Consider the following 12,572-nt stretch of genomic DNA (forward strand, 5'->3'; position numbering starts at 1 on the left):
GCCTGCTGGGGACGCCGAGGCCCGAGATGGCGGCGCCCGGGCTGCTGCTGCTGCTCCTGCCGCTCCTGCCGCTGCGCGCCCGCGCCGACGAGCACGAGCACACGGTGAGGCGGCGCCCGGCTTCCCCGGGAGCGGCGCTCGGGCCGCGGCCCCCGTGCCGCCGCGGCGCCGGGATCGCGGCTCGGTGGGCGGGAGGGACGGGGAGCCACGGGCCGCGGCCTCGGGGGGAGCGGGCGGCCGCCGCCCCGCGGGGCTCCCTCCGCCCCGCTCCGCCGCTCGGGCTGTCGTGGCCGCGCGGGCCGGAGCCGGGCCCCGCGCTCTGCCTCGGCGTGAGGGGGACGCCGGGGCGCTCGGGGCAGGGCCGCCGGTGCCCCGATCCGGTTTGCACATCCTTGTGCGGCCGGGCGGGGTGTCCCACCTTTTCCTGGAGCAGATAAACGGCCCGGCAGGTACGCGTGCTTTGTTTGGAGAGCGCTGTTTGCTCTGCCCTCCTCGCCGGGAGGGTGTTTGCTCTCGCTCCGGAGCACAGGTCCGAGCCGGAGCGCGGCTCTGACAGCTCCCCTCGGGAAGGGGCAGGGATGGCGTGGGAATGGGCTGGGAGTGAGAGCAGGACGGGGACTCCGCCACCGACCCGCAGGAAAAATGGGTGTGTAAAATACCGCTGGTTTGAGCGCTCACGCATTGGCGTGAGAATTGTTTCTCTGAAGTGCTCGCAATACTGCCCAAAAGGAATCTCTAGGAAAAAAATGCCTGTGCTTCGTCGGTTTCTGATTTTACATCGGAGTGTTGTTTCCCGTGGATGTCAGTGTGAGAAAGTGGAAGTTTGTGTGATAAGCTGAGATGTGATTTTGGAACGAAACTTTCCTCCTGAAAACTTTCTTTGTTTCTGTCAAGTGGAGTGGGTTAGAATGTGGCTGTGATTAAACACTGGGTCTGTGTGACTGTCAGGACTTCTTTTGCTCTTGAGCAGCCTGGCTGGTAAACACTCGCTGAGTTTCTTAACATAGTTTTCTCAAGGTGAGGTGTGGTAGAGCCTACCAAGTGTTCTTAATAGAACAGATAAATAGTATTGATAGTTTTTGTACGAGTGGTAGGTAATTAGTTGCCTTATTCCGTGCATTTTTGAGGACTTTAAAACTGATTAGAATTGTATTTATTTTTTGAAAGGAAAATGGATTTATTGGTGCTGCAGTTAATGACAGAAAAGTTAATCTAATATTCAGTACTTTCAAGGAAAAGATATTCTTTGAACTAGTTTAGGTCCCAGTTTTGTTGCTGAACCTATGCTTTAGAGTGAAGCTTCTGCTGAGGTGAGATGGTTTTCAGCATAGCACTGTGTTTATTTTAAGGGCTGGTTGACTTGAAGGATTATTCATTATTAAATTTATATTGGTAATCTTCTAGGGAAAAAATATAAAGCCATCACTGAATTTATTTGGGTTTGAGCTCTCCCTTCAAAAGTGATCTCTGATGTTTTTTTGGTCTTCTGAATGATAACTTAAGCAATTACCCATGGAAATCACAAGTTCCTTTTGAAGGCTTGTCATTTTTTCATCTAAGCTATTCAGCTCTGAGAGATTATCAGTCTATTTTGGTTTAGCATTCTTGTTCACATAGTGTCCCGTTTATTAACTGGATGCGTTATGTGATAGGTTAGGAATAGTCGGTGTAGAAAGACAGTTACCCTTTTTTTGGAAAGCTGCCTCCTTGCTTGGGTATTTTGATATTTTAATCTTGTGTGGGAGGTTGGAGTGGAAGCATTAATAGCATGAATGAAACGTGACCAGGGTTTTGTAGTAGTTTACTGATTTTAAGGTAAAGAACCTGAAGGAAATACTCCTTACATACTGCATTTTAATGAATTTCAGTTTTAAACATGACTGCAGTTGGAAGATTAATTTTCTTATAATCAAAGTGCTTTACTATATTTTGAAGGCTCTGCTCACTTTTGGAGAAAGGGAAGGGAAATTTAGGTTTTGGTAATCTCAAACCAAATTTTCACTGACTTTAAAACTCGAGACCTGTTGGTAGGAATACACATCCTTATTCTTCCATTTCCTCAGTGTGCAGCTCCCTGAGAAGGTGTGCTGGTGCACCCTGACACAGCTGTACAGGCTCTTACCAGGGCTCGGCATGTTGGACATACAGAAGTGCTGTTTCAAGCTTTTAATGCTGCTATAACATGGAATTGTAAGCAGTGTGTGCTGTAATATGTATTATATATGTCCTTTATTTTATAATTGTGGACTTCTAAGCAAATAGTATAAAAGGTAATTGTGAGGACTGTGCATGAAGCTCTAGGTCTGTGCAATTGTTTCTGGAGATGTTAGGTATGGATAGTGTCATTGAATCAACAGCTATATCCTTTATCTTAAATTTGAATTAGTCTCTAAAAATCACATCTGCCTTTCTTTGGATGAAAAGTAGTGTAAATACAATTATAAGATTATGACGTGGGTATTTAAAATGAACAGTAAGTAAAGAGAGATTTTTGACCCATCATTTAAAATCTCCATTTTCTAAAGACAGTACAGCAGCATAACTTCAGACCACAACAGAACAGTTTATCAGGAACTAACTGAAAACTTGTCTGGTGATTCTTTAACTTACTTTCACGCTTCAGAGCATGTCATGTACTTGTTCATTGCCTGTATTATAACAATTGTAACATTTTTTGACAGTTGTCCTTTTATTTGTGGAAACGATAGTATCAATGGGGCACTGGTGGCCTTATCGCAATGTGTACTGGCCCTGCGGAGACAGGGCAGGGGGGCTCCTGCCTGGCCTCTGCTTTCACATCTTCTGTTGCTAGATTTGTTGGAATTGATGATGAAATAGACAAACCATAAAACATTCTGAAATATCCTGTGGTTTTTCTTGCAGAAGGATGGTCTAGAGAGTAGGTAGCATTTTAATTTTAATGTTGCTTCAGTTTAATTGTCTGTGGTCTGCAAAAATAGAAATACATGAAAAACATTGAAAAATAAACAAAAGCCATCCTATATTGTGTAGCAAAATTCCTAATTTAATATGGTTGAGAAAAGCATTTTTGTTTGACTTATACCCCGATGAAGTACATTAAAACCCTGAGCATGTAAGGCTTATTTAAAATCAGTGTATAAAATTAGGAACTTTGTATAGTATCTGAAAATAGTCAGTTAGAGAAACACAGTGGAAAACATTTCAGTTCATGTAAAATACTTATTTGCATGTGAAGCTGTGCGCAGATGAGCTGCCTGATTCCTCTTTGAAGTTGTGTTTCCATTTTGAAGAGGTGAAATAAATGTCATGGAAGCAGGACGTGGTGTGCCTGAGCAATCTCGTGCATCTAGGAAGTGTCACAGTAAAAGTACTGCACGTACAGTAGTTCAGCCTGTGCCACCAGTGCAGTTCTAGACATATCTTGGTGAGGCCTAAAATTCAGAGAGAAATAAAGAAATGTTACTAGAAATAGACCTGCTTTGTCCCAAGGAGAGCATGAGGCTGACATCCACAGTTTTATAGGGTGTGGGTGTGAGCTGCAAACACTGAGTATTGTCACAGTGCTCAATAGACAGAATATCTGTAAGATACTGAGGAGTACAAGCCTGGGATATTACTCGCCAGGTGAGTCTTGCTTGCTGCCTCCTGTATTTCTTGTCCTGTTTCTACATCTTTGCTTTGCCAGTAACAAATAATGTTGGTCCTTTTTTCCCCCTGAAAGATGTGCATTATGGAGAGTGTCAGTCCAGACTTCTATTCAAAGAAAGGAGGAAGATTGCATATTATCTGAAAGAAACAGTCTTGATTTGAATTTATTTTGCTGAATCATCACGTGAGATTTGGCAGTTGTAATCCTCTTTTTGTCTCCTGTCTTTTTTTTGTAAAGTGTTTTCTGGGTTTAAAGAAGAATATCAGCAACCTGACAGTCTCATCCTTTTCTGCAACCTTTCGTATGCTGACTTGATCTAGCCTTAATTGTTTTGTAGAATAAATAGTCTGGTTTTGGGGTTAGCATGCTAATTTCTACAGTTGTGCAAAGAGAATGTAGTTGCTTTCTACACCATGAGTGCCCTGTTGGGTAACAGAAAAGAAATGTGCATGTGCTGTACTGAATGTAGTGTCAGTATTGCTATACTTGAACGGTTTCTAAACTGTATAGATGTATGGAAATTGTCTTTTTATCAAGCCTCAAAGTGGTGCACACCCCCAATTTTTCATTAGTTGTGTTTCATAGAAGAAACCCACTCCTGGCCAGGTCAGACTGCCCGAGCTTCCTGCCACTTTAGTGTTCTGCAGGGAACTAGAGTGGACCCATCAACACCAGCAGCAAGGAAGAACTGTAGATGTGTTGGATGTGATTTTAGCTTGCACGGGCACATCTCTGTTGCTCAGTGCTCTGAACAGGCAGCGTGACCAATATTGTGCTGCTTTGGAGCAGATGTCCTCAGCTGCGATGAGAGTTGTAGATGATATGTAGTTGTACTTGAGGTGCAGCTACACCTGGTGGAGGAGGTTGGTCCTCCATCATCTGGTTGGCAATTACAGAAAAAAGTTTCTGAAGGTTTGTCTCCGTTAGCTTAACAGCTATATGGTAGGTTACTTGTGTCGATGCTGAGACTTTTCAGGCTGCCTCTATAAATATATCATTATATATTCCATATAGTTACAGAAATTACTAAGCTGATACTAAGCTTAGTGCAGAAAAATACGCAAAGCTTACAGACATTTTTTCATAAATTACAGTAAGTGAAATATAAATAAAATGTGTTTTGTAGCCTTCTCTCACATGTAGAAGTACTGAACTCTGTGAGTTGTGGCACTGCAACCAAATTGTTAAATGCTTGTGTCTGTGAATATAATTAGGATCTCTTAGCTACATGCAGTATATTATCCCTTCATGTGAACCACAACCAGAAGAGCTTGGTGAGATACACCAGAGTACAGATTGCAGCATCTTATTTGTTGACCTTCTTTTTCTTGTCATTTACTATGTTCATCTTGGCTTACTTTATGTTCTCTCTCTCATAGCATGACCTTTTTGCTGAAAGGTGTGATATATGTAAACCTTCTCAAAACCCAATAGTCCTCATAAGGGGGTGAGAGTACAGTCTCCTACAAGATGCTCTAGTGCTTTGTCTTGCCTAAGTAAGTTTTCCTTTGTGTTGGCACGGTGGGTTGTTGTAGATGTTTTGATATTATGAAGGCACTAATGAAACAGAAAAAAAAGAAACTGGACAGAAAACCCACCCTCAAACCGCCACGCTTGAACTCTTAAATTGCCCTGTGTTCTTGCCACCAAATTACCCTACCACTAGGCTAAGAATGCCAGGATGAGGTATGTCATGTCAGAGAAACGTATTTAAATGTGAAAGCTCATTCTTATAATTGACAATGAGCAAAACCCAACGAATGTGGAGGGAAGAAAATGTCCTTCAGTTTCTGCTAGACACCACCCACAAATTCACTCTGGAGGTGCTTAAGTGGTTTTGCTTACTACAATGCTCTTCATTTGAGGAGGCCACTGGGGGCACCTGATGGACGACAGGTGTCTCTGCCTAAGGGCTGCACGGAGTGAGGTGTGGCCTGGGCTGACTGACATGTTGTGGTTGTTTATGTAGCAGGTCTGAAAAGATTTATCTCGTGCTGTTTTGGAGTGGTTGTGATAAAGGAGGAAGCAATAATTGCAGAGTGAATTCTTTGCATCTGTTTGATGTGGCCCCTTTTCTCTCTAGAGCAGGCTGATGGCATCTTGGAATCATTGTGGGAAAAACTTGTAAGCCCTGAAGAAGGACTAAGCCCCATGCAGATATGAGACAAGCAAAGACCAGATTTGTTATTGCAGATGTTGTAATTACTATTTAGTTACATTGGTAGATCAGAAAACATAGCAAGATTTTGCATATTATGTTCTTAATCTGTTGTTTTCTGCCTTGCCTGTCACTTCTGGTATAGTTCCAAAAATGTGGAGGTCCCAGCTCGGTATGAGGCATGTCAGAAACAAGCAGCTAAGAAAAGCAGTGGTCAGTGCTTTCTTTATTCAGGCAAAGATGAACTCACAGACCTAAGGATGTTGTCATACTCTATTACTGAAGGTTGAACAGAGACAGGTCAGCTCACATGTAAGCTGTTTGGTACAAGTAGTGCTAAAGTGGGCTCTTGACAAGTTAAGACCATTTTGAGAAAGGACTGGAAATATGTTCTGCAGAAGAAACAGAAGACATGTTAGAAATAACAGGCTAGGAGGAGACGGACCAGCTTGTCCCGTGCTCCCTTGGCAAGAGCTAGAGGCAGATTTGAAGTGCAGATTTCAGTGTCTGCTTCTGCAGCTGAGGGGCTTGGAACTGTGATTTTGCATTTTTTCTGTTTTCTTTACCAACTTTCTTAGGACAACTGTGCTGCACTGCTATAACCTTTCTGGTTGCTGGCAGAGAGGAAGAATGTCTACTTTCTCTTGCTTTCTCTTGTTTACTTTTTATTTGATGCTTCTTTGACATTCTTTGCCTGTCAGAAATGCTCTGAAGTGTGTGCTCTGCAAAGGGGCAGGTTTGTGAAACTGATAAGTGTTAGGTCTCTACTGCAGCTCAGAATGAAATTAGAAAGGTATTTTAAGTTTCTTTTTGGAAATCACTCACATAAGAGGCTGGAATGACCTTTGTACATCCTTGTAAACAAAAAAGATAAGCCTTTAATTGAGATGGTGTGTTAGTTTAAAGGGGTTATTTTCCAAAGCATGTTTGATTAAATGCTTGAGTTTAACTTTTAAACACTTCATCTGAATAATTTTTTTTCATTCTGCATATACCTAATTATTTCTGCATTAACCTCTTGGTATGACCATGGTTGTTCAGAATAAATGGAGTTGAAGAACCTCTGTTCATTTGTTAAAAAGGGAGATACAGAACTTCAGTATTTCAGCTGTGCACTATATAATAGTTATGTCTAATTAACATTTTACTTTATTTTCTTCTCCAAGGTGTTCTGTCTGTGTTTTGGTCTTATAATCGTACTTTATACCTCTGTACCTAAAAAAACCTCAGGACCTATATAGTGTTTTACTTTAATGTGTATGTAGTTGTAGGTAGTGTTTTTTTCTGCCTTAGAAGTTATATCTCTGTGCTTGTCCCTCTTATTCTGTTGAAATTACAGGTGAAGAAGTTGTGTTGCATGAGAGACTTTGTGTAATAGTCGGCAAATCTGATACCTCATCCAGATGCATACAGATATAATGCAAATTATTATTTCAGATAATTTAATTTTCCTGAATTCATCCAGTATTTGAATACTGATAGATTAATGACTTTAAGTACTTTTTTTGTTGTTCAGAAGTAATAAGGGCTTGAAAAAAATTACTGGCTCCTAGACAAGGAGTATCTTTTCCTAACAGTAGCTATGGAAAGTGAAGAGTGAGTGTTCCCAAAGAGAATCTCATGGCAACCCCCAGACTTCTTGCTGTTCTGTTTTTTCACTATGGGAATGTGGGAAATGCATCAGTTCTTCTGTATGACTTTGGCTCTTGGCTACTGTAGGTATGCAACAGTTTAATTTTAGTGCTTCCTGTGAGGCATTGTGCTCTTCTGGGAATTTTGAATGCAATTTATACCCAAAAGAAAGGGAGCTGCATTTTAGGAAAATACAGAGTATCTGTCAGTGTGGGTAGATTGACTGCTTTGCTAATATCTTGTTTAACAAGATGTTAATTTGGTGTTTCCTTTCTTTCAGTTGAGATCAGCAGAGTTTTGCTTTTAACTGATCTGTGCTTTTACAAAATTAGTAAAAGCTTAGTTGTTTTCAAGACTTCTGCTTTTTTCCACTTCTGCTCACTGCATCTTCTACGTTTTTCTTAAATCCCCCTCGTCTGATACATCACTGATGGGCTCTAAGAAAAACTGTATGATCAACTTGGCTTTTTCTTTTCTACGAAAGCAGGCTGAAACTTTATCCTAGAATCCCTGTCATGATCAACTTGGCTTTTTCTTTTCTACGAAAGCAGGCTGAAACTTTATCCTAGAATCCCTGTCATGCAAAAGACAAAAATGCTCATCTGTCTTTAAATGTGACTGTTGCCCGTGATTGAGCAACCCTGCCCTGCTAGTTTACATGAATGAGAGCTTCTTGAACATTTTTATTCTGCTGGGCTTCTCATCTAACTCAATAACTTTATCTTTCAGTACCAAGATAAAGAGGAAGTTGTTCTATGGATGAATACTGTAGGACCCTACCACAATCGCCAAGAAACATACAAATACTTCTCTCTCCCTTTCTGTGTGGGATCAAAAAAAAGCATCAGCCATTACCATGAAACCCTAGGGGAAGCACTTCAAGGAGTTGAATTGGAATTTAGTGGTCTTGACATCAAATTTAAAGGTAAGTGATTCAAAGTGCATTTAAAAAATACACAAACTCTTCAAATTTGATCTTTTAATGAGAAGAACTGAAATTTTCTTCCTGCTAGCAACTGAGTGTGTTTTATATTGTTGCTTGATACACCCTGCAAGGTTACTTCCACTGGCTTTTGAGTTTACAGTGGTGTTTCCATCTGTGTGCCCTTGAAGGAATATGCTTGCAGCAGGTACTGCTTCTGAAGTAACTGATAAAATTTTACAAAGTAAAACTAAGTTTTCTGCATATGAATGTTTAGTTGTTATTATTCCAGAATTAATATTCTGGAATTACCAGTTCTGAAGATATAATTTTTTCCTGTGATGATGAATACTTGCAGACTCACTGCAATTGCAAGGGAGTAGCAAGGGTTTAACATCTCAAAGTTCTACCTCAACACGAAGTTGGTGATTGTATCCTTCTGATTACTGTCTAGTTTAAAATAACTTTGACAAATACCTTTGTAGTACTGTCTCTAACTGATATGTGAGTAAAGATGGAGCAGGATGAAGCTGGTCTGTTTGGGTTTTTTTTTTCCTGTTGTTTCCTGTCCTCACCATCTTGCCATACTGTTCCAGAAAAGACATTTAACTTCTTTTGCAAATATATCTTTCTTGCTGTTAAGGTCTGAGTCTTCTGTTGCATAATTTCTGAGTGTGTCCTTTCAGATATCCGTCGCTAGTAGTTGCAGAACTTCAAATAATAACAGATTCTTCTTGCCTCTTGAGTTTTAACATTTATTAATTTAAATTCAGTTTATGTTTCTATGTTTCTTTTTTTTTTTTCCAGAACACTGCACTTCATTGCATCAATGGTGCTTAACTGGTTGGAGAACTTAAGCGTAGTATCTCTTGTCTGAGCATTTGTAGTCAGATGGGATTTAGTTTCTGTAAGCTGCAAAAGTTTTATCCAAACTGGACATCTGCAAAATAAAGACCTAATGATGTTTTTGCTAGCAGTATGATAAATTGAATAAAAGATTTTTAGAAAGTTTGTTAATATCTTAAATTCTTCATAGTTTTTAAATTTGCATAGAGGATAGCATTGCCACACTAAAGGAGTTTGGAGTTGAATCTTTCCTTTTTAGAAAGAAACAGTACCCGTACAAGCACTGGGAAACAGTCCTACTACTGGTTTGTTACACTTGTAGCCTGCAGAAAATTTTACTCAATATTGCAGAAACAGTTTTCTTGTCAAACCTCATAGAGTGTCCTCAGAAACACAAAATGGAAAGAACAGTGAAGGCAACCAGCAGCAATTCAACACAATGGTGAAGATTAATAAAACTTCTTATACCAGAGTATGGTAAATGTTTGTTTGTACAGCCAGTTTGATGTGTGATTTTTACGTCCTTTAAGTACCCCAACTTTACAAAGAGATTCTTTTATTCCTGTGACAAATGCGCTCCCTAGGTGCAGCACCAAATTGAAAAGACTAGAAGGTTTGTGAGTTGATGTTTACTGCTACGATGTAACCAATATACAGAATTGTTTAAAATTTAATTCTTGTTATTAACACCTTGAAAATTAGTAGGTTGATAATCCGTATTGGACCTGCAGTGAATTGAGCTCCCACCAAAGTGGCTGCAGGTCAGATGTTCCCAGTAAAGCAGATGGTACATGATAGCTGGTTGACTACTAAGTACGTGTACATGATGTGTGAAGCTGTACATGTGCACTTCTAGTTTTTTTCTCTTGCAGTCTGTGTCCTCTGCATAAACGATGAAGACAATAATCTCATTGCTGTTAACTGTTGTACAGCAGCTTCTGCATCAGGAGCTGTTTTAGTATTTCTAGCAGTGGTCCATGGAATGAAGTCTGAATTCATGGAATCAATTCATGGGAGTCAACTCTATTTTACTATCCTTAATCTGCTGTTAAAAGTATTAAAATACTATTTTTCCACATTTCAGAATAACAAGTATAAATTAATTGTAGCAGTAATTATTAGTATTTACTATGCAACTATGTAAAATTTGTATCATTCCTTGATACACAGGTTTTAAAAGTAAAGAAATAGAGCAGAGGATTGCAATGCCTAAATTCACTTTTTTAGAGGCTTAAAAGCTCTCATAAGCCCAGTGCAATTTATATCCAATTTATGTGTTGTAAAATTTGGAATTCTTAGACCAGTCTTTAAAGTTTAGCATTTATATAAAGAATTCTTTTCCACTTTGGTTGTTGAAATGTGATGGTAGCTCAGTGTTTTAATGACATTTTCATGGTAGACCTTTTTCTTTGCCAAAGTGCTGTTCACTTTTTTTTGTAATTGTAACTAGACTGTATCCATGAAATTGAAATTCTTTTTTGTAATAGATAAGTTTTATTTCAGTGTGATTGATATAGGCTTCAAATCTGCATCAGTGTTCCAGAAGTTGCTGCAATTAAATTGAAACAGGGCTATTGGTGTTTCTGTGGTGGTTTGGTTTTTTGGTTGGTTTTTGTTCTCCCTTTTCCTTTGATGACGGATAGAGGCTTGGTTGTAGATTCATGTGTTCTTAAGTAAAAGATACAGCTTGCAAGAGTGTTGAGTATCTAAAATCTGCAGCTGAAATAATGAAGATAATAAGTAATTAACTTGCACAGATTTTCTTCATGAATATGTGAATCATATCTAAGTTCTGAGTTAACAGGCATCTGTGCTTTTCTTTATGTGCGTTTGGCATTATGGCAAGATTAACAGTTGCAGGCATTTCTTTCTCTTTAAGAGTATTGCATGAGTTTACAAAATTAAATTAGATTTGAACTTCATACTTTTAGGTTTTTATCCTCTGAAGTGGGTAAAAGAGAAATAGAGTTGTTCTAATAAATTAGCTTCTGCAATAAAAAATAATTCTCTTCTCAACATTGTTTGACTGGACAGCAGTAGCAGTATGAAGCTGCATGTTGTTCATCATACTCAAAAATTGTTTTGGCTACAGCTGTTATTAGCTGAAGTACTAAACTGTGTAAGTAAAACTGGTGGTTGAATCAGTCGGCAATGCCTGTATTTTTTGAACTAGAATAAAAAATTATGATTCTGCAGAAATATGCCCTTCTGAGAGTGAAGGTTTCCATTTGAACTCTGGTAGTTGTGACTGGTGGGGTAAATCTACAGTGTATCCGAGTCTCCATGAAGTAGTGTTTCTTGTATTAAGTGTGGCATATGGAAGGATACATGCAATCTTGCAAGAATAGCTGGATTTTCTTTCTGTTCCTATATGGGCAATGTTGTTCTTATATCATAGGTCTCAAATCTGTATAGATATCTGTGTGAAGGAAGAAATGAATTATTAACATACACTCATATTGTAATATAACTTCTAAGTTTTTGGTTGACTTAATTATCTTGTCAAGCTAAATCTAGGATAATAATGCTTTTTAATTAATATGTCAAGTTCTTTACTCAGGTATTTGAGTGACATCCTGTCTTACACCTGAGACATAGTAAATTATTAAATGTTTTGAACATCGGTACCATAGCGACTTCAGTTTGAAAAGTTATTTTTGATATTATCATACAGTGCCATTAGAGAAGATGGATTTAAAGAGGGAAAGGATTTTTTAACAAAATTGTGTTTTGTACTTCTTCAGAAATGTTACTGAATGACCATATTTCTAATGGAGAATCCTTCCCCTAAACTTTCTTCTGCAACACCTCTAGAAGGATGACATTTAGTGTTGTCAGATATAGTGGGGTTTTATATGGTTCATGTTTGAATAAAACCACATTGATCTGACTGTTCATAGGAAATTTGAAATCTGGCTAAGCACACTTGCTTTTCTAATGAGCCAAGCTTTTAAAAAATTTCCTGAATGTGCTACTGACATTGCTGAAGCTTTATTACGTAGCAAATACTACCTCTTTGACATCCCTGATACAGAGGCACCACGAAACCTGCCTTTAACTTCCTCTTCTTTTGCATTCACATCCAGCCATAACTTTGGTAAGAATTCTCTAATATGCAAAACCTTAGACCTGGTAAAGCTGTAGTGAAGTAGACATAGGGTTCCCCAGCCCCCAAATGCTGTTCTAAGCTTCTTTCATTTAATCATTTAACACTGGATTTAAGCTTGACCACCTAACCCTGTCCTGTAACTAAACAACAGCTTCAGCTGTCAGTGGCTGGAGAAAGGAGCACTTGTCTCCCTTCACTTATTTTAAAGGGAGGTGAGGGGAACTGTGCTGTGCCGTGTGGCTGACATCGTGTTCCGTATGTGATGTCATGCTTG

The 12,572-nt window shown here is 39.3% G+C and overlaps 1 protein-coding gene across 2 annotated transcripts in view; it reads left to right on the top strand.

Moving 5' to 3' along the window:
- The window catches only part of TM9SF3 (transmembrane 9 superfamily member 3), a 43,947-nt gene continuing 31,375 nt past the window's right edge, over nucleotides 1–12,572 (top strand). The window contains exons 1-2 of one of the 2 annotated variants that reach the window (XM_066191339.1): nucleotides 1–104; nucleotides 8,151–8,346. In XM_066191339.1, the coding sequence (XP_066047436.1) occupies nucleotides 27–104; nucleotides 8,151–8,346 (274 nt within the window). In that variant the 5' untranslated portion in view covers nucleotides 1–26. Of the gene's footprint in view, nucleotides 105–340; nucleotides 450–8,150; nucleotides 8,347–12,572 lie in introns of those variants that run through there. The other variant, XM_066191338.1, reaches the window with a different exon arrangement.

Source organism: Chamaea fasciata, unplaced genomic scaffold, assembly GCF_029207755.1.
Source record: "Chamaea fasciata isolate MVZ Bird 193981 ecotype frontalis unplaced genomic scaffold, bChaFas1.0.hap1 SCAF_9, whole genome shotgun sequence".
In the NCBI taxonomy this organism is placed as follows: Eukaryota; Metazoa; Chordata; class Aves; order Passeriformes; family Sylviidae; genus Chamaea; species Chamaea fasciata.